This window comes from Podarcis erhardii (assembly GCF_964252035.2).
Source record: "Podarcis erhardii genome assembly, chromosome: 5".
Classification (NCBI taxonomy): domain Eukaryota; kingdom Metazoa; phylum Chordata; class Lepidosauria; order Squamata; family Lacertidae; genus Podarcis; species Podarcis erhardii.
Genome location: NC_138509.1, coordinates 97,796,604 through 97,816,880, shown reverse-complemented (window position 1 = coordinate 97,816,880; position 20,277 = coordinate 97,796,604). Strand labels below are relative to the sequence as shown.

General features: G+C 48.2%; 3 protein-coding genes across 3 annotated transcripts in view; 2 read left to right on the top strand and 1 right to left on the bottom strand.

Moving 5' to 3' along the window:
• The window catches only part of RPL35A (ribosomal protein L35a), a 162,913-nt gene extending 162,099 nt beyond the window's left edge, over positions 1-814 (top strand). The window contains exon 5 of the mRNA XM_081862897.1: positions 748-814. Coding sequence (XP_081719023.1) covers positions 748-771 — 24 coding nt within the window. The 3' untranslated portion in view covers positions 772-814. The remainder of the gene's footprint in view (positions 1-747) is intronic.
• Positions 1-20,277, bottom strand: part of HTR2B (5-hydroxytryptamine receptor 2B) — a 187,144-nt gene that overhangs the window by 104,462 nt on the left and 62,405 nt on the right. The gene's annotated exons all lie outside the window — the stretch shown is intronic.
• Positions 9,344-20,212, top strand: LOC309342781 (uncharacterized protein C2orf72; the record flags this gene model as incomplete). The annotated part of the gene is made up of 3 exons (XM_081863604.1): positions 9,344-9,956; positions 17,931-18,047; positions 19,401-20,212. The coding sequence occupies 3 exons, from the start codon at positions 9,344-9,346 to the stop codon at positions 19,490-19,492; spliced, it is 822 nt and encodes a 273-aa protein (XP_081719730.1). The 3' UTR covers positions 19,493-20,212.

Here is a 20,277-nt window from a genome sequence, read left to right as displayed (position 1 = left end):
AAAAAATACGGTAATCTGTCACCAAATATCGCTGGAACCGAGTTTCCGGATAACCAATCTGTTTCGTTTAATGCTTCATCAGCCAATCTAGATCAATTCTTCATCAGCCAGACTTGTAAGAATTAATATGAGAAGGATGCAGTTCAATACTTAATATGAGAAGGATACAGTGACTACAGAATCATATGAGCACTGATCCAGAGCATATTTTCTAGTGTTTATATTTGCTTACATGTAAGATTGGCTTGTTAAGAAATTGACCCTGTGGTAAGAGGCTTCCTTGTATGACAAAGTTTTGTTGCCTCTTAGGAACGTAAGCAGATGTGTTTGGGCCAACTCTACTCTCTGTTCTTGGGCAAATAGGAGGGTTATCACCTAGGGCTTGAAAAAAATTGCAGATCTTTCCAGTGTATCCACATAAATGTAGAGCTTGTAAATATCTTGTCAAAATTACTGGGAACATTGAGTAAAATCAATTGCTGGCCATGCTTTCAGTAGACTCCTTGAAATCTGTGGATTTGAGTATAAATTCAGTAATCTCAGGGAGTCTGCTCTGAGTATGACTTAATTTTGATATCCCCAGTGCACTTTTTTGCACTTCTTGATGATCCTTCTTGTGTGATTTAAATAATATACAGAAAATATTTTTGGGTGTGGGTTTTGTTCCCTAGCGAGATCTTCATAGGGCATGGTTTCTGTTCTTTTCCCTTCCAACTGTGTAACTCTTTTTCTTTTCTTTTTTTACAGATGCTGTATCCATCTAGAGTCTAAATTTAGAGTGAAAATAAAATTAAGACTGTATTCCACTTTTGTATATTTGGTCTTGCCTTGCCTTTTTGTTTCCTGTCCTTGAGGCTCAGTTGCAGGAAAACACTGTTCTACAATCAGAAGATTATTTCTTGTTTTTTAAGGCATTGAAGCAACAGATTATTTTTAAAACAAAGCTGTGGTCCATGTTCCTGGCAATATCCCTGCTCCTCTTTTATAGTAGTGAGGTTTTCTAAAATGCTGAGACCTTACCGTTCAGTTGTTTAGCTCAAGTGGAGACTGAAACATGGATTTCTTCACCAGCCCACATGTAACTGTCAGTTTATATAAAACTGAAGTCATAAATGTGTTTCCTTGTCCTCGTGATATTTGCCCCTTAGTAGCCCATCTCTCTTAATCTGATTGGGTCCCAGCTGGGAAGATTCTCTCTGAAGCTGCTACTTATCCCACCTGCCTCTGCTGCTAGTTTCTTCACCTATCCTCTGAACCTACTGAAGCAAGTGGGACTCCGGTTAGGATGCTTTAACTGCATATGGGAGGGGTGGGGCATGTTGGACAAATATGTGGCTCAGGCTTTCTGCGGAAAAATTAAGTACCGTAGGCATCATCTCTAGGTTGCAACCTGGTAAACCCTAGTCAAGAATCACAGGTGATGGTGAAATGTAATGAAATTATTGGCTTCTTGTGATTAGGGCTATGCTCTTGTCTACATAGTCTGAAGGCAGTAATGTTTCTGAAAAGCACAGTGTGAGAGAGTGCTCTTGTGCTTGGGTCCTGCTTTGGGTTTCCCGCAGGCATTTGGTTGGCAACTAAGAACAGGATGCTGGAATGGCTATTCCCTTCTTATGCTCTCCATCTCCTTGTTACAAGCTTGATGGCTTAGCTGTGTGCCCAGAAAGGAAGTGAAGGAGCAGTTGGAATAGGGTTTTTAATGACAGTTGATGGTTCTGGGTGTACGTAGGATTCCACTGAATATGGCAGGCAGAATGGCCCACTCTAGTCTGCATTAAGTTTTTGCCTCATTGCAGGGGGTTGTACTAGATGGCCCGGGGGGGGGGGAGTCCCTTCCAACTCTGCAATTCTATGATTCTAACAATGTGAAGTTCAACTTGATCTTGTCCTCTTTTGTGCGTACTGAATTTCCGGGCAGTGTACAGTTAACCCTTCCAATGAAAGTGAGACTAGGTGAGAGTAATATCGGAGCTAAAGAAATGTGAACCTCTTATCATAGTAGCCCAAATTCTGCAACACATTTGGGAACCGAGCACAGCTGCCTGTATTTCAAAGCTGAGTCAGAAAGGGCCTTGCAGTGGGGACTGCAGCTGCAGCAGAAAAAATGGTCGCGGTGTGTTCGGCCCAGGTACAGTGCACAGTCCATCTTTTGTTGTTGTTGTTGAACCCCTGGACCAGAGCCCGCCAATCACTCCTGTCTTCCATGGCCTCCCGCAGTTTGGTCAAACTCATGCTGGTAGCTTCCAGAACACTGTCCCACCATCTCGTCCTCTGCCATCTTCAAGTATTGGAGCCTCAGCTTCAGGATCTGTCCTTCCAGTGAGCACTCAGGGCTGATTTCCTTCAGAATGGAGAGGTTTGATCTTCTTGCAGTCCATGGGACTCTCAAGAGTCTCCTCCAGCACCATAATTCAAAAGCATCCATTCTTCGGCGATCAGCCTTCTTAATGGTCCAGCTCTCGCTTCCATACATCACTACTGGGAAAACCATGGCTTTAACTATACGGACCTTTGTTGGCAAGTCCATCTTTACAGTGAGCCAAAACGGGTTTGACTCCAGGTGCAACAGAAATCTGCCAAAGGTTGCCACACATCTTTGGAATTGAAAGAGTGCACTCTTCATTTGGCTATGTCACCAGCAGAGGGCGCTGATTCAGTTTCCTGCCTTTCTTTTGCTACGTCAGTTAGACAGCACTCAAATCTCTGCACCAACCATCGACCTTTAACCTCAACCTGCACCTCACAGCCCGTTTTCATATTATTATTTTGACCCTGGGGGTGAAAAGCTGCTGCCATAAACTGACTCGGGCCATTTGTTCACCTAGCTCAGTATTTCCTCATTGAATGGCAGCGGCACTCAGGATTTCAGGCATTGGCAATTTCTGACCACTTTCCAAAGCCAGCTCCACACGCGGCTCGTTGGCATTAATCTAACTTGAGCATTACCAAAGCTTGGATAATGTTCATATTTTGCATTTACTCAATCCTAGAAACACGTGTGTACAGGGTGGCTTCCCAGCTGCAAACGCAGCTAAGATCACTTTCTTCCTTGGGCAATTTCCTTCACTGAACAGGAAACTAGTAATCCTATACTTTTGTCTGCCCAGCTACATTTCCACTGCTTGGGGGTGTGTACGCTGGGAGGGTGCTGAGCCTCGGGCTTTTTACTAGACGTGCAGAGCTGCCACTCTGGATGTGCTGTAGCTCCAGGCTCCAAGTGAAAGGGGAAGGCAAACCTTGCCCTATTGCCCCAGCAAACATCAGCTAAATCCATAAACCACACACAGAGATTGGTACAATATTGTTATCAGCTGCAAGTCCTGAGCTGGTTACTGTGTGGCCTGTGATTCTGCATAAGCAACTGAAGCAGCAGTCTCAGTAATGGCCAGTTTTAAAGCATGATTCACCTTTATTCACACACAAATGGAGCACGTACACACACATCAATTTCCTTTGTTTGGCAGCCAGCTAATTATGCATGACTTTGGAAAGAAAAAATAAATTGTCGTCCTATTTATTTGTTACATCTACATACCGCATTTAACTCCCAAGTATCTCAAGGTACATGGGGTATATGGTTGTCCCCATTTCATCACAACAACAGCCTTGCAAGGTAGGTTAGGCTGAGAGATGGTGAGCTTCATGGCTGAGTGGGGATTCAAACCCTGCTCTCACGGGTCCTTCCACTAGTTGGAGATGACCGGAGGACTGCAGGTTAGCGGAGGGGAGTTGGCTGCAGCATGTAGCTTGGCTGCTTTGTGTGATCTTTGGTCAGATTCCACCTGCTCAGCTTTCTTGGGAAGACGTGAGTTGTGCAGGCTGGCATGGGAGATCGGAGGAGGGCAGAGCTGCGGGGTTTAGGGAAGCAAAGATGCAACCTGGATATCCTGCCTGCTTTCTTACACCAAACTTTGCCCACCTGATGCTGTACAGATGCCAGTATAGGGCTGGTGAGAATTGTAGCCCAAAACATGGAGGTCACCAGTTGCGCTCAAGCTGCTATAAGCCTTAGCAGGCAACAAGAAATGCTTTGCCTTTTGCAATGGTCTCCCCCTCTTTCATCTGGCAAAAAGTGGGAGACATCACCTTGCCGACAAAGGTCCGTATAGTTAAAGCTATGGTTTTCCCAGTAGTGATGTATGGAAATGAGAGCTGGACCATCAAGAAGGCTGATCGCCGAAGAGAAGACTCCCTGGAAAAGACCCTGATGTTGGGAAAGATGGAGGGCACAAGGAGAAAGGGACGACAGAGGACGAGATGGTTGGACAGTGTTCTTCTCTTCTCATGAGGTGGCCAAATTCTTGGAGTCTAGTTTGACCAAACTGTGGGAGGCAGTGGAAGACAGGAGTGCCTGGTGTGCTCTGGTCCATGGGGTCACGAAGAGGTAGACACGACTAAACAACAACACTTGCCCAAGGAAGAGGGAGAAAGGAAAGAGACTGGAGGCAAAATGACGAAAACATTTAACTAGATAATAGTAGTATGTGAATATTCTCTGCTTGTTAATTTCCCTGCCCAACGAATGGCCAATTATGAGGAACACTGTCTTCAAATGGAGGGGGGTCCCCCATCTTACCAAATATATCTGTGACTTGGGCCTTTCCACACACAGCCTTCTAATTTTTAAGTTGTCGTTTCAATGTGCGGATGCTCAGCTCTGTTTTGATGAAGTTAGAACTGGCAGGCCTGGGTCCAGGTTAGTCTAGGGTAAAGTTAGTCTGCTCAAGGGGCAAAGTCCCACTGAAAGCGAAACAAACAATAGGTTTGTAAACCAAAGAGCTCTCTGTCCTGTGTAGCTTGGCCCCAAGTCATAACTGACGGAGCAGCTTTAACTCAGAGGCAGTTTTGGAAAAGCCATTCAAAAGGCTTCTGACCCCCTCTGTGCAATGCTAATGCTAACCAGTAAGTCTTAGCACACCACTCTTAAGAAAGTTAGCCACTGCTTTTTAAAAATCCTCTCCTCCCATTAGGGCTGCAGGCCAAATCCTCTCATCGGCAAACCGGAAAAGGAAACCTTGGAACCCATCAAGACCTCCTGTTAATGAATGAAGAAAAGGTAAACATGTTTGATGTGTGCTCTGTCTTATGCTCACATTTCAAACTTTGAAATCTGAAGGTTAGGGTCATAGGTTGCCAGTGGCAGGAAGCCAAGCTGAGAGTAAACATCGCGGAAAAGTTCCTCAACAGAAAATGAGTCCTCTATGTTGGCTACTGAGATGATGCCATTCCAGATGTTTTGGACTCGGTGGCGGAGGAACCCTCTCTGGCACCCGGGGCGGAGCAGCCCATATGGAGTGCGCATGTGCAGTATCCCATACGGACTGTGCATGTGCGGCATCCCGCACATGCGCACTCCGTACGGGTTGCCGTGCAAGCGGCAGCCCGTACGGATGCTGTGCAAGTGGCAGCTCGTACGGAGTGTGCATGCGCGGCAGCGCATACAGTCGCCGTGCAAGAGGAAACCTGTACAGGCGCCAGTATAGACGGCGTGAGAGAGCAGCAGCCCATAGGGACACCCTCGGCCACTTTACAGCTGGGGGGAGGCAGGGGCCATCTTGTCACACACCCACACCCATAAGTGGCACCCGGGGCGGCCTGCCCCCCCCCATGCCCCTGTTTGAACTACAACTCCCATCAGCCACAGCTATCCAGTGATCAAGGTTGATGGTGACTGTAGTCCAAAACCCATGGTGCAGCACCCCAGTTCAGGAAGGCAGCATTGAAATTAATGTCGGCATAACAGCATAAATGGCTTCTATAAATGCATCTTATTCTGCTGTCCAGGTGAGAAGGGGAAAATATGTTAGCTTATCTGGCTCTCCAATGCACATACAAGCATGATTCCTTCTCCACCTCCTGGTCTCATCTGATTCTGTTCTTACTAAAAATTAAGCCCCTTTTATTCATTTGCATGCTAATACCCCATTATTCTGATGCTTTGTTAGTTAACTCTTCATATGCCAATTGCTGATGCTCAGAAGTAGGTCCACACACACCTCAATCCACATGGATCTTGATTACATTCTCAAGGTCTGATACACATTCTTTACACACAAATGAAACACCTCAAACCCGTTGCATAAACATTGAGACTGTTTTATACAACAGCTATAACATACAAATTCTAATTAAATCTTAATAGGCTCGTGGTTGGAGCCCATCCAATCCTGTGATTTACTAAGCCTAAACATTTAGCACCATAGATCTATTACAATATCTTTTGTGCTCTTCTGGAAGCAACCTCAGGCCTTTGAAAACTAAAAGAGCAGCAGAGATTTAAAACAAAGGAGACATGAAACAGATTGACCGGGAGGTGCTGCAACTCAGCTGGCTTCAACATGTGTTCCCGGCTTATGCACATGATCTGCCACTCAGTTACTCCCTGTTTTGGTTTCAGAAGATCTGGGTCCCGCTCAGAGCGGATTACACAATCTGACTCCATCACCTCAACAGCCCATTCCTAGCAGACGGACCACATTTAACCAACCAAACCTGTTCCTGGCCATGGGCATAGCCGGGGGGGGGGGGCGGGCATGGGGGCAGCTGCCCCCCCATCTAGTAAAACAATAGAAATCCCTAACTAACTGCCCGATCACATTGGTTCTGCCCCCAATGAAGTCCTGCCCCCTCCACAACCAAAATCCTGCCTAAGCCCATTCTCCTGGTCCAGAATTTGAGGAAATAAAAGGCCAAGAGTAAAAGGAGTGGCCACTTTTGTCCCTGGGTCAGTTTACAAATTCAATAGGATTTACTCTGAAGTAAATGTGGATTGGATTGCAGAACCTTAATCTCTCAGCCATGTTTCCCCTGTAGAGAAGAGCTCTGAGCAAAAATACTCCTGTGACCCAGACAGGACGGCGGCAAGAGAGTCAGGGTGTATTTGAGGTAAATAATAATTATTATTTATTATTATTATTATTATTATTATTATTATTATTATTATTTATACCCCGCCCATCTGGCTGAGTTTCCCCAGCCACTCTGGGTGGCTTCCAACAGAATATTAAAATACAATAACCTATTAAACATTAAAAGCTTCCCTAAACATGAAAGGACGTTCTAAAGGCCATGTTTACAAGGGGATTGTGCCAGATTTTACAGTTTCTGGTTGCTACATTTTCTGGATTGCAATGGAGATTCTGGAGCCCCCAAAGGGTTGTGCTAAATGAAAAAGAGGGGGAAGAGAAGCTAGAGTTTTTTAAGTTGGAAAAAAGGGTGAACTGGGGACGGATGGACACAATCGAGGTGTGTAAATTTATACATGATGTGGAGAAAGCTTTTCTCCCTCATAATACTAGAACCAGCAGCTAGAAATACAGTCGTACCTCATGTTACGTTTGCTTCATGATACATTTTTTCAGGTTGCGTCCCGTGGCAACCCGGAAGTACCGGAAAGGGTTACTTCCGGGTTTTGCCGCTCGCACACGTGCAGATGCGCAAAATGGCATCATGCGCAGAAGTGGTGAATCGCAACCTGCGCGTGTACAGACACGCCGCTGCGGGTTGTGTTCTGCTCCTGTTGGGAACGGGCCTCTGGAACGGATCCCGTTCGCAACCAGAGGTACCACTGTACCATAACTAGACATTGGAAGGGCCTATCAGGAGTGAACATAGGCCACTGGTACCAAACTGTATGGGAAACCCTACCAGAAAAGCTAGCCAACCAACAAACGAGGACGGGGACAGGCTATGGAGGATGCCTTTAGCCCAGTGTGGTTCCCCTTTGTGACATCCGCAGCAGCACAACAGGACAATGAACTATTCCCTCCAACAGCATAGGAATCAATATGGCTCACCTGACCCAACAACCAAGCATGGGAAGCCCCTGGCCTCCCTCAATATCAATAAAAATAAATAAATACACACACACACACAGGACATACTAATGGGATGCTGACAGAACCCATCCCCTTACACTAAGAATAGGCAATAGAAGGGGGAAGAAACAGTACAGTGGTGCCTCGCAAGACGAAAAGAATCCGTTCCGCGATTCTCTTCGTCTAGCGGTTTTTTCGTCTTGCGAAGCAAGCCCATTGGCGGATTAGCGGATTAGCACTATTAGCGGCTTAGAAAAGGGGGGGGGAAAGGGAAAAAAACCCGCAGGAACTCGCAAGACATTTTCGTCTTGCGAAGCAAGCCCATAGGAAATTCGTTTTGCGAAGCACCTCCAAAACGGAAAACTCATCTAGCGAGTTTTCCGTCTTGCGAGGCATTTGTCTTGCGGGGCACCACTGTACAGTCATACCTGGGGTTGAAGTAGCTTCGGGATAAGTATTTTCGGGTTGCGCTGCGACCTGGAAGTAACGGAGCGCGTTTTTTCTGGGTTTCACCGCTCTCGCATGTGCAGATGCTCAAAATGACGTCACGCGCATGCCCAGAAGCGGCGAATCGCGACCCGCACACGCGCAGACGTGGGTTGCATTTGCTTCTGGATGTGAACAGGGCTCCGGAACGGATCCTGTTCGCATCCAGAGGTACCACTGTATCGCCATCCCTCCACCCTCCCTTCCCCCAACTGGAATGTGTCTGACAAAACTCTCTCCCCAACCGTAAACTCTGAAAAAGACTATGAACTGAAAGTGGAAACAATAGAATTCAGGGCTCAGCAAACTTTTTCAGCAGGGGGCCGGTCCACTGTCCCACAGACCTTGTGGGGGGCCGGACTATATATTTTTTTCATTTGTTTAAAAAAAAATATTTATTACTTTTAAAAGTTACAAAAAAGGATAAGAAAGAAAAAGAAAAACAAGAAAGAAAGAAAAAACAAAAGAGAAGAAAAGCAAGACAATACAGTACAATATAAAAATAATATAAAACCCAACCTAAACCCATTAAACTAAACACATAAATAAAGCCAAACAAATACAATTTAAAAAACATCTCTCCTTTTCCATATTCTATCCTTCATTCCCTTGTTTCCTCGACCTCCTCACACCTCCCTTCGGACTATATATTTTTTTTCAATTCATCAGTTAACATAAATAAAATCCTTGGTATGAGCTTTCGTGTGCATGCACACTTCTTCAGATACACATGTGTGTATCTACATGTGTATCTGAAGATACACGTGTATCTGAAGAAGTGTGCATGCACAGGAAAGCTCATACCAAGAACTGACTTAGTTGGTCTTTAAGGTGCTCCTGGAAGGAATTTGTGTTGTCTTGACTATGGCAGACCAACACGGCTACCTATCTGTAACTATAAATAAAATCCTCAGCGAGCAAAAAAAGGTGAATTCCTCGCGGCGGGCAGCCTCCTCTTTCTCCTCCTCCGAGAGGCGGTTCCTGCGGCGACTCCAGGCGACCCTCCTTCCCGGCCGGGGGCTGAGCTGGCGGGCGGCGCCATGGATCCTCCGCCGCAGCTGCGCGAGTTCCAGGCGCTGGTGGATCGCGCGGGCGGGCGCGCGCGGCTGCTGCTGGTGGGCGAGGCGCGCGAGGGCGAGCCTGCGCCGCGGGCGCTGCTGGAGACCTTCGCCCGGGACCTCTTCGCCGAGCCGGAGCCGCGCCAGGAGCCGGAGGCGCAGCCCGATCCTCCCGCCGGAGGGGCGCGCAAGGTCCAAGTGCGCCTGGGCGGCCCAGGCTCGGCGGCGGCGCCGCGCTGCTCGTGCGCGCTGCTCTTCGTGCTCTTCCGCCAGGCGTCGCTTGCGCCCCTGCCGCCCTTGCGCGCGCGCCGGGAGCGGCTCCGCCTGCGCGAGATCCTCCGCGACGTGCGCAGCCGGCTGCCCTCGGCGGCGCGCCCCGGGGTGGTGGGCGTGGTGGTGCTGGGCGGCGGCGGCGAGGCCGAGGGCGCCCGGCTGCAGCTCGACGCCTTGCTGCGCCAGGTCTTCCGCAGGAGGCGCCCGGCGGAGCACGACACCCTGCAAGCCGCATCCTACAGCCCCGGAGCCGGACAGGGCGCCGCCGAAGCCCGCGCCGCCGCCTGCCGGGCGCTGAGAGCCGCCCTGAAGCTCCGAGCAGGTGAGCGCAGCGGGGCAGGCAGGCAGGCAGGCATCGATCGCCCCATTCATTGATTTTTTGCATTTACAGATAGGTAGCCGTGTTGGTCTGCCATAGTCAAAACAAAAAAATTCCTTCCAGTCAGTGGGGTAGCGTGGGGGGTGCAGGGGGGGCCGGCCGCACTGGGCGCAGCATCTGGGGGTTAGGGTTAGGGGGCGCAAATCCACGGGTTAGGGGGCGCAAATCCACGGGTTAGGGGGCACAAATTACTTGCCTTGCCCCGGGTGCTGACAACCCACGCTACGCCACTGCTTCCAGTAGCACCTTAAAGACCAACTAAGTTAGTTCTTGGTACGAGCTTTCGTGTGCATGCACACTTCTTCAGATACACTTCTTCAGATACACTCCTTCAGCTCTCTGTATTGGACAAACAGGCCAGACCTTACGCCAAAGAATAAACGGACATAAATCCGACATCAGGAATCACAAGACAGAGAAACCAGTAGGAGAACACTTCAATCTCCCAGGACATTCTATACAAGATCTCAAAGTAGCTGTTCTATTACAAAGGAATTTCAGAAATAGACTGGAAAGAGAAGCTGCTGAATTGCAACTTATTACCAAACTTAAAACCATGGAGAGACCTGGTCTGAACAAAGACATTGGATTCTTATCTCATTATACATGACAAAGCCATTTTTCACCTTCTCACCCCTTGCTTTTTCCTGTAAGACCTATTGCAGTCGTTAAGAGTCGTCAACAGGCTCATCACAGCTATCTGCCAATCACCCATTCCCACCACCCTTCTGAGTAATACCCCTCCCCACCTTCTCACTATATAGAAGGGTCTGGTGACTTCTGTTTCAGTGTATCTGAAGAAGTGTGCATGCACACGAAAGCTCATACCAAGAACTAACTTAGTTGGTCTTTAAGGTGCTACTGGAAGGAATTTTTTTATTTTGTTTTATTTTTTGCATTTATATCCAGCTCTCTTTTGCCCAGGTAGCTCCGCGGGGGACGTGCCGGATTGACACATAAGCTAACAAGCTATAGCTTAGTGCCCCTCTCTCTTGGGGGACCCCCAAAAAATTAAAGGAGAAAATAACTGGACCTAATGGTCACGACTGGACCTAATGGTCAGGGGTCCCTTTACCTTTTTAAACAAGCTATAGCTTTGGGCCCCACTCCCTTGGGGGACCCCCCAAAACTAAAGGGGAAAATAACTAGACGTACATTTCCAAAATAATAATACAGTGGTACCTCTCAAGACGAATGCCTCGCTAGACGAAAAACGCGCAAGACGAAAGGGTTTTTCGTTTCTTGAGTTGCTTCGCAAGACGATTTTCCCTATGGGCTTGCTTTGCAAGACGAAAACGTCTTGCAGGTTTGCTTCCTTTTTCTTAAAGCCATTAATACCCAGGGAACCCGCGCTCCGCAAGACGAAAAAATCGCAAGACGAAGCAACTCGCGGAACGAATTAATTTTGTCTTGCGAGGCACCACTGTAATAATGATGATGGTGATTTATTATTTATACCCCGCCCACCTGGCTGGGTTTCCCAGCCACTCTGGGTGGCTTCCAACTGAATATTAAAAATAATACAGTGTCAGACATTAAAAACTTCCCTAAACAGGGCCGCCTTGAGTTGTCTTTTAAAAGTAAAATAGTTGTTTATTGACATCTGGGAGGGCATTCCACAGGGCGGGTGCCACCACTGAGAAGGCCCTCTGCCTGGTTCCCTGTAACTTCACTTCTCGCAGTGAGGGAACCGCCAGAAGGCCCTCGGGGCTGGACGTCAGCGTCCGGGCTGAACGATGGGGGTGGAGACGCTCCTTCAGGTATACCGGACCGAGGCAGTTTAGGGCTTTAAACGTCAGCACCAACACTTTGAATTGTGCTTGGAAATGTACTGGGAGCCAATGTAGGTCTCTCAGGACCAGTGTTATATGGTCTCGGCGGCCACTCCCACTCCCCAGTCTAGCTGCCGCATTCTGGATTAGTTGTAGTTTCCGGGTCACCTTCCGGGTAGCCCACGTAGAGCGCATGGCACTAGTCCAAGTGGGCGATAAACAGAGCATGCACCACTCTGGCGAAACAGTCTGCGGGCAGGGAGGGTCTCATCCTGCGTACTAGATGGAGCTGGCAGACAGCTCCCCTCTGTCTACCAAAACAATTACTTTGATAAAATTCATATTTTGTTATGTGCAAATAGCTTGAGATATCTATTAGGTCCATCGATGACCATATAGCATACAGTGGTGCCCCGCAAGACAAATGCCTCGCAAGACGGAAAACCTGCTAGACGAAAGGGTTTTCCGTTTTGGAGGTGCTTCGCAAAACGAATTTCCTATGGGCTTGCTTCGCAAGATGAAAATGTCTTGCGAGTTCCTGCAGGTTTTTTTTCCTTCCCCCCGCCTTTTTCTAAGCCGCTTATCCGCTAGGCCGATAAGCCGCTAAAAGCTGCTAATAGCGCTAAGCCGCTAAGCCGCCAATGGGCTTGCTTCGCAAGACGAAAGAACTGCTAGACGAAGAGACTCGCGGAACGGATTCTTTTCGTCTTGCGAGGCACCACTGTATATTAAACACAAAAAGCAGTGACAATTTGTTGTTGACAAAGGACAGCTGGAGGTATAAAGGGCCCCATTACCTTCAGTAGCTTAGGGCCTCATCAAACCTAAATCCGGCCCTGACAGTGGCCCCCGTGGTTTTGCCCCCCCCCCATTCATTCCTCACAACAACCCTGTGAGGTGTAGCATAAGAGCATCGGCTTAATCTAGCAGGAATATCCCTATGGCCCATCAAGTCCAGCATTCTGCTCTCGCAGTGGCCAGCCAGGCCAGCCTGTGGGAAACCAGCAAGCAGGATTTGAACACAGGAGCTCTCTCCTTTCGTGAGATGTCTAGCAGCTGCGATTCAGAAGCTTTGCTGCCTCTTGATTGGAGAGCACAGCCATCAATAGACCTCTCCTCACTGAATTTGTCTAATCTTTTAAAGCCATCTTGGTTTTGGCCATGACTGCCTCGTGCGGCAGGGAGTTCCATAGATTAGTTCCATAGATTAGTTCCATAGTTCCTCGTGCGGCAGGGAGTTCCGTATTTTTCGCACCATAGGACGCACCGGACAATAGGACGCAGCTTGTTTTAGAGGGGGGAGAACAAGAAAAAAAATTCTCCCCCTCTCTGCCCAGCGCCCCTTCAGCGAAGCGGCAGGAGGCGCTGCACAGAGAGGGGGAGAATTTCCCCCCTCTTGTTTTCCCGCTCTAAAACAAGGTGCCGTTTAAGGTGCGTTCAGGCGGCTACCTTGGAAGCCTGGAGAGCGAGAGGGGTCGGTGCGCAACAACCCCTCTCGCTCTCCAGGCTTCAGGTTCCTTTCGACCTGCTCTTTGGGGCTGGCGGGGGGAAGCCCACCACCAGCCCCAAAGAGCAGGTCAGGGAGCAGTGGAAAGGCGCAGCGGAGAGGCTGCTGCCATAGCCATGCGTCACCTCTCCAGCTGGGAGATGGTCGCGGGGCTATGGCTTCTTTAGCCCCTCACGCGCTCTCCCAGCTGGAGAGGTGGTGCGCGGCTAAAGAGGATCCAGCCATAGCTGCGCGTCACCTCTCCAGCCGGGAGAGGGTCGCGGGGCTATGGCTCCTGCAGGGCTCCCCACGCTGCGGATGTCTGCCCGGCGCAAGGGGCGCTCTGCTTCAGGGCACATATCGCGCCGGGCGGCAGGCTGCTGTCCACAGCGTGGGGAGCCCTGCAGGGCTGCCTAGGCTGCGGGTGTGTTCCCGAAGCGCCAGGCACTCTGATTTCAGCGCGCCCGCGCTCCGGGAAGCAGGCTGCTATCCTCTATAGAGGATCCTTCCATAGCCGCGCGTCACCTCTCCAGCTGGGAGAGGGGAGCGGGGCTATGGCGTCTTCGCTCCATAGGACGCACACACATTTCCCCTTCATTTTTGAAGGGGAAAAAATGCGTCCTATAGAGCGAAAAATACGGTAATTATGTGTTGCGTGAAGAAGGACTTGGCCTCAAGCTTCCGCTTCTCAGGGCAGGTTTGCCGTTCCCTTGCTCCGCTGCCTTCCGGCCCCTCCAGCCACATCCTTGGCTGCCAAACTACTCTAATCCTCCAGGACGGAGGCTGGTAATCTCCCAGCCTCTTAAAGGTGACCCTGGGGTCATTCCAGGCCGCCTCGGCTGCAAAGAGGAAAGGTATCTTGTTTCGTTCCGCTGGGCCCAAATCCCACGCATCTTTACTCACTTTCCCAGTGAGTTCAGTAGCACTTACTCAGAGTAGCAGAAGCATGCACCTGCCTGCCTCTCCCCCCCCCCAGGTGATGTTTATAGTCTTTTAAAAAAAAATAGTCATTTTTCTTTTTCATTCATTACATACATCTCAAATTCTTAACGTTTACTATATATTCCTCCCTCCCTCCCCTCCAAGGCTTCCCCTGACTTGCATTTCTGGTTTGCTTTTATTTTCACCCGCTTTGCTATCTCTCAACAGAAAAAGTTATTAATAACATAACATCAAGCCTAAAGACATAAAAATAAAAGTAAATACACCATCATATTTCACTATCTTCCAACCATTTTCTAATGCTGATAATGTGGATGTTTATTTAAATCCTGCCATCAAGTCTATTGCCTTTCTTTGTTCCTGCAAATATAATATGAATGGTTCCCAATCTTTTTCAAAGTCTCTGTTGTCTTTTTCTCTTAGTCCTATCTGTCATTTTTGCCAGTTCTGCATAGTTCATCAACTTCTCTTGCCGTTGTTCTTTAGTTGGTATTTCTCCAGTCTTCCAATTTTGTGCAATCAACGTTCTTGCTGCTGTAGTGGCATACATAAATAAAGTCCTCATTTCTTTTGGTATGTCTTGACCTAATATACCTAACAAAAAGGCTTCTGGTTGTTGTTTTTTACAAAAGTTATTTTCAACATTTTCTTCAATTCATTGTATATCATTTCCCAGTAGGGTTTTACCTTTTTACAATGTTTCTATTTTTTTAAAAAAATAATATTTATTCAAATTTTAAAGATTACAAAGAGAAAATTAGAAAAAACAAAAAAGGGAAAATAAAAAATACAGAAAATACAATACAAAAATACAAACAATTCAAAAAAAGAAAAAAAGAGAAAAAAACAGCTTTTACATAACTTTCTTTCCTTTGCTTATTTCCTTGACCTCCTCACACCTCCCTTTTTTGTATTCTAGTTCAATTAGATATTTCAGCAAATCCTTTCCAGCTTTGTTTTTATCCTAATAATTTATCTTAATATACTGTAATTTTACATTCTCGTCTTTCTCCATTTAAAAAATCAATTTTTACCTAATCCTTTATATCATTTCTGCTAAAACCACATTACTTCATTCCAACATCCTTCTAACATTCCTTAATTTTGCAATGTTTCTGTAAATAAACTTTAAATTTTTCCCAATCTTCTTCCACCTACTCTTCACCTTTTCTGCCAGTCATTTCCGCCAGTTCCATATAGTCCATTACTTGCATCTGCCATTCTTCCCGGGTGGGTAGATCTTGTGTCTTCCAATACTTTGCGATGAGTATTCTTGCTGCTGTTGTTGCGTACATAAAAAAAGTTCTGTCCTTCTTTGGCACCAATTGGCCGACCATGACCAGGAGAAAGGCCTCTGGTTTCTTCAGAAAGGTATATTTAAATACCTTTTTCATTTCATTGTAGATCATCTCCCAGAAGGTCTTAATCCTTGGGCACGTCCACCAAAGGTGAAAGAATGTACCTTCAGTCTCTTTACATTTCCAACATTTATTATCGGGCAAATGATAGATTTTTGCAAGCTTGACTGGTGTCATGTACCACCTGTATATCATTTTCATTATATTCTCTCTTAAGGCATTACATGCCGTGAACTTGATACCTGTGGTCCATAACTGTTCCCAGTCAGCTATCATAATGTTATGTCCAACATCTTGTGCCCATTTAATCATAGCAGATTTCACCATTTCATCTTGAGTATTCCATTTCAACAGCAAGTTATACATTCTTGACAAATTCTTAGTTTTAGGGTCTAACAATTCTGTTTCCAGTTTTGATTTCTCCACCTGAAAACCAATTTTCTTATCCAAATTATAAGCCTCCATTATTTGATAATAATGAAGCCAATCCCGTAGTTTGTTCTTTAGTTTTTCAAAACTCTGCAGCTTTAATCTGTCTCCCTTTTTACAATGTTTCTAGTCTTGCTTCCCTCTTCCGGGGATTGTACACAAAGATACAGCTGGCAGCCTCTTTTCTGGGCAGGTTTGCTTTGGGCACCAGAAGAGGGCACCCAAAATGATCCAAGAGGCTGGGGCAGCTCCCCTATGGGGAAAAGTTTACAGCATTTAAGGAGGATGTTGGCAAGCTGGAAGGTGTGCAGACCAAGATGATCAAGGGCCTGGAAACCAAGCCTGATGAGGAACGGTTGAAGGAGTTGGGTATGTTTAGCCTGGGAAATAGGAGACTAGGAGGAGATAGGAGAGCCATCTCCAAATATCTAAAGGGCCGTCACATGGAGGAGGGAGGAAGCTTGGTTTCTCCTGCTCTGGAGGGTAGGACTTGAACCCTGCTCTGGAGGGTAGGACTCGAACTCGTGGCTTCGAGTTACAAGAGTTACAAGAAAGGAGATTCTGACTAAACATCAGGAAAAACATTCTGACGGTGAGAGCTGTTTCAAAGTGGAATGGACGTTGTGGACTCGCCTTCCTTGGAGGTTTTTAAGCAGAGGTTGGATCTGTCTGGGATGCTTTAGCTGAGATTCCTGCAGTGCAGGGGGTTGGACTAGATGACCCTCGGGGTCCCTTCCAACTCTACAATTATATGATTCTATGATTTGGGGCTGTGGAGAGATAGCCCACCAGCCTGGATGGCTTTAAAGGATTAGGCAACAGGACTTTTTGCAGGGAGGGAGCCAAAGTTGTAGAGCTTCTTTTAGAGGGTCCCCCAAAATTTTTGAGCTTTGTTTTAAGGAGATGCACCTAAGTTGTTCAGCTCCCCCCCCCCAACAGCTACTCCCATGAATCCGTGCAGCTACAATGGCTGTGTCCTCTCTCCGCTGTTGGAGGCACTGTCCCTGGAATCACAAATGGCTCATGCATCATCATCATCATCATAATAATAATAATAATAATAATTTATTTTTTATACCCCACCCATCTGGCTGGGTTTCTCCAGCCACTCTGGGCAGCTTCCAACTGAATATTAAAAACAATACAGTGCCAAACATTAAAAACCTCCCTATAGGACGCACTTTTCCCCCTCCAAAAATGAAGGGGAAATGTGTGTGCGTCCTATGGGGCAAATGCGCACCGACCCCTCTCGCTCTCCAGGCTTCGCGGACCTCTCCGCAAGCAGCGGGAGGCAGCGCTGGGCTCCCACGGCTTGCAGAGAGCTGCCTGTTTGGGGGCTGGGGTCGGGGGAAGCTCGGGCCTTTCCCGCCCCCGCCCCGCTCCTGGGGGAAAAATTTCCCCCCCTTTATTTCCCCCCCAAAAACTAGGTGCACCTTATGGGACGGTGCATCCTATAGGGCGAAAAATACGGTAGTTGCTTATTTTCTTGACATCTGGTGGGAGGGTGTTCCACAGGGCAGGCGCCACCACTGAGAAGGCCCTGTGCCTGGTTCCCTGTAACCTCACTTCTCGCAGGGAGGGAACCGCCAGAAGGCCCTTGGCGCTGGATCTTAGTGTCCGGACAGAACGATGGGGGTGGAGACGCTCCTTCAGGGATACAGGACTGAGGCCGTTTAGGGCTTTAAAGCAAAGCACTCAGTTCCTGCTTTCACCCTCCCCAGGGAGATCTGGCTGAGAGCAGGATGAGCCACTGTCTTCATCCCCCAGGACTCTTCTTGCGCTTCAGGACATCTTAACTGCCCCTGGGGGTTCTGGAGTGCTACTCCAGATTTGGCAAAGCAGATCTGCCTGAGCCAGATTATCCCATCTGCTGGGATGTTTGAGCTTTGTACATCTGGCCTGACCTCTTGCTCTCTTCTTCATTCCAAAGACGGGGCGGAAGCCAAGAAGCAGAGGATCCCTGCCCTCCTGCAGTGTATCCCTTGGGCTCGGAGGAGTCGGCGGAAGGAAGGGCGTTCGGACGCAGTACCCAGCAGCTCCAGCGAAGGTCAGGTCTACTTGAGGGCTCTGTGGTTCAGTAGGGGAGGCAGCTCTTGGGATCAGCCGGTCGATCCGCCGCAACTTTTGTTACACGGGTGTCATCCCATGTGGAGTCCAGAATTAGATTCCTGATTTTGGTTTGAAAGTCTGTGGCGCTGTGGGTTAAACCACAGAGCCTAGGGCTTGCCGATCAGAAGGTCGGCAGTTCAAATCCCCGTGACGGGGTGAGCTCCTGTTGCTCGGTCCCTGCTCCTGCCCACCTAGCAGTTCGAAAGCACGTCAAAGTGCAAGTAGATAAATAGGTACCGCTCCGGCGGGAAGGTAAACGGCGTTTCCGTGCGCTGCTCTGGTTCGCCAGAAGCAGCTTAGTCCTGCTGCCCACATGACCCAGAAGCTGTACACCGGCTCCCTCGGCCAGTAAAGCGAGATGAGCGCCGCAACCCCAGAGTTGGTCACAACTGCACCTAATGGTCAGGGGTCCCTTTACCTTTACTAAAGTTCCTAGCCCCCATGGTACCTGGGACTGTGTGCCAATTTAGGTGCTGGTGCTGAGGTTTAAGAAGGATGTCTGCAAACAGGAATGTGTATAGAGAGTTTTTTGGGGGAGGAGAGATTTTTCCAGCAGGGCCGTCTTAAGCATATCCGGCTCTGTGGTGCAAAGATCCCTCCAGCGCCCCCCCTGGCAACTCCAAAACAAGGGAGGGGGTGGTAGAAAATGTCCTCTGCCTCCCCCACTGCCCCGATCCCTGGTGTGGTGACGGTGATGAAGCAGGAAAATGTGCTGGCGGACATGCTCTCCGGTGTCGGGGCGCCCAAGAAGGCAACCCCGGAAGGCTGTGTGCTGCCTTTTGCCAGGAAGCAGGAGGAGGACAACGACCTCTGTGTGGATTGCTCTCCTCCTGTAGAGGCTTGGGAAGGAAGCTGCAAGCCCGCCCGCCAGCCATATAGTTGGCGGGGCACAGCTGGTGGGCGTTCAGGGAAAGGGGAGGCCTCTGGCAAAGCCGCGCAGCTCCCCTAATCGCTGGGTGTCCCTGAGAGGCCGCGTAACGCACCACTAAGCCCTATGGGAAAGACGGCTCTGCTTGCCAGATAAATTTAGGGGATGCACAGAGGGAGGACGTTCTGCTGATGAAACCGTGCAATTCTGCGTCTTGCTACTTTCTGCGTTCAATTACCCTTCAAGGTCAAGAGCGCAGATAACTGCAACCTACATAGGCAAACAGCCTAAAATATTTTCTGCGCCACGTTACAATACTCTCCCTTTCATTTCCTTGGCTTCGTTTTGACTGGAACCCATGATGATCTTCCCTTTGTAACTGAGACGCTCTAAATCGGTTTTCCTTCCCCCCCCCCAACGTAGATGCCTTGCAAGACCCAGAAGAAGGTGTATCTTTGACCAACATGGAGCCCAACAGGAACTGTGAAGAGGCCTGTGGAGTCGCAGCCACTTAAGTCCAGGAGGAACCTTCTCTTTGCTGCTATATCGGACTGAAGGAGCTGCCCTTTATAGGAAAAGCATCTTTATAGGAAAAGCCTTGTAGGAAAAGCATCAAGGGCCCATTTTTTTGGGGGGGGGGGAGCATCTGTTGGCTCTTTTAAAGGAGCTACTTCGCCTTTGTTTGATCCCAAAAAACTTTGTAGCAGAAGCCCAGAAGCAGCTCTGCTTAATCTCAGCCAAGTGAAGATGGGTGACCTCCTCAGCCTCAAGAATTACATGGGAACTACATCAAATCCTTGAGGTTCCTACTCAAAAGGCTGTGTCATTTTCACAGTGGTGGGCATTGTCCTCTAGTCAGTGAGCATATTGCTATTACTGACAGTGGCTTCTCATTTTTGGGGTAATTGTTTTAATTGCCTTCTTTGGGAAATAACTACATTCAAATGTGAAATGTATGGTGAGGATTTATTTATGGGCTGAGAATTTATTGTGCTTGGGGGGAAAAAGAGGAACGACTCTGGTGCTGCTTTTTTTTAAAAAAAGCCAAAACCTTCTCCCTGTTTTCCAGCTTGAACTGTGCTTGCCATCGCAAAGAGGATCTGCCCAGATTTTAAGTGGAGTATGTTGAAATCTGGGCAGCTGTTGCTTGCCTCTTCTCTGTGGTTGTGATAACAGTTGTATTGTATTCTGGATCTAGTACGGTTAGAGTCCAAAGTACATTTGCAGTAAACGGAGCCCAACGTATATATTTTGCATCTACTCTCATCCTGGGAGAGCACTCCTATAAGTCTTCCTTTTG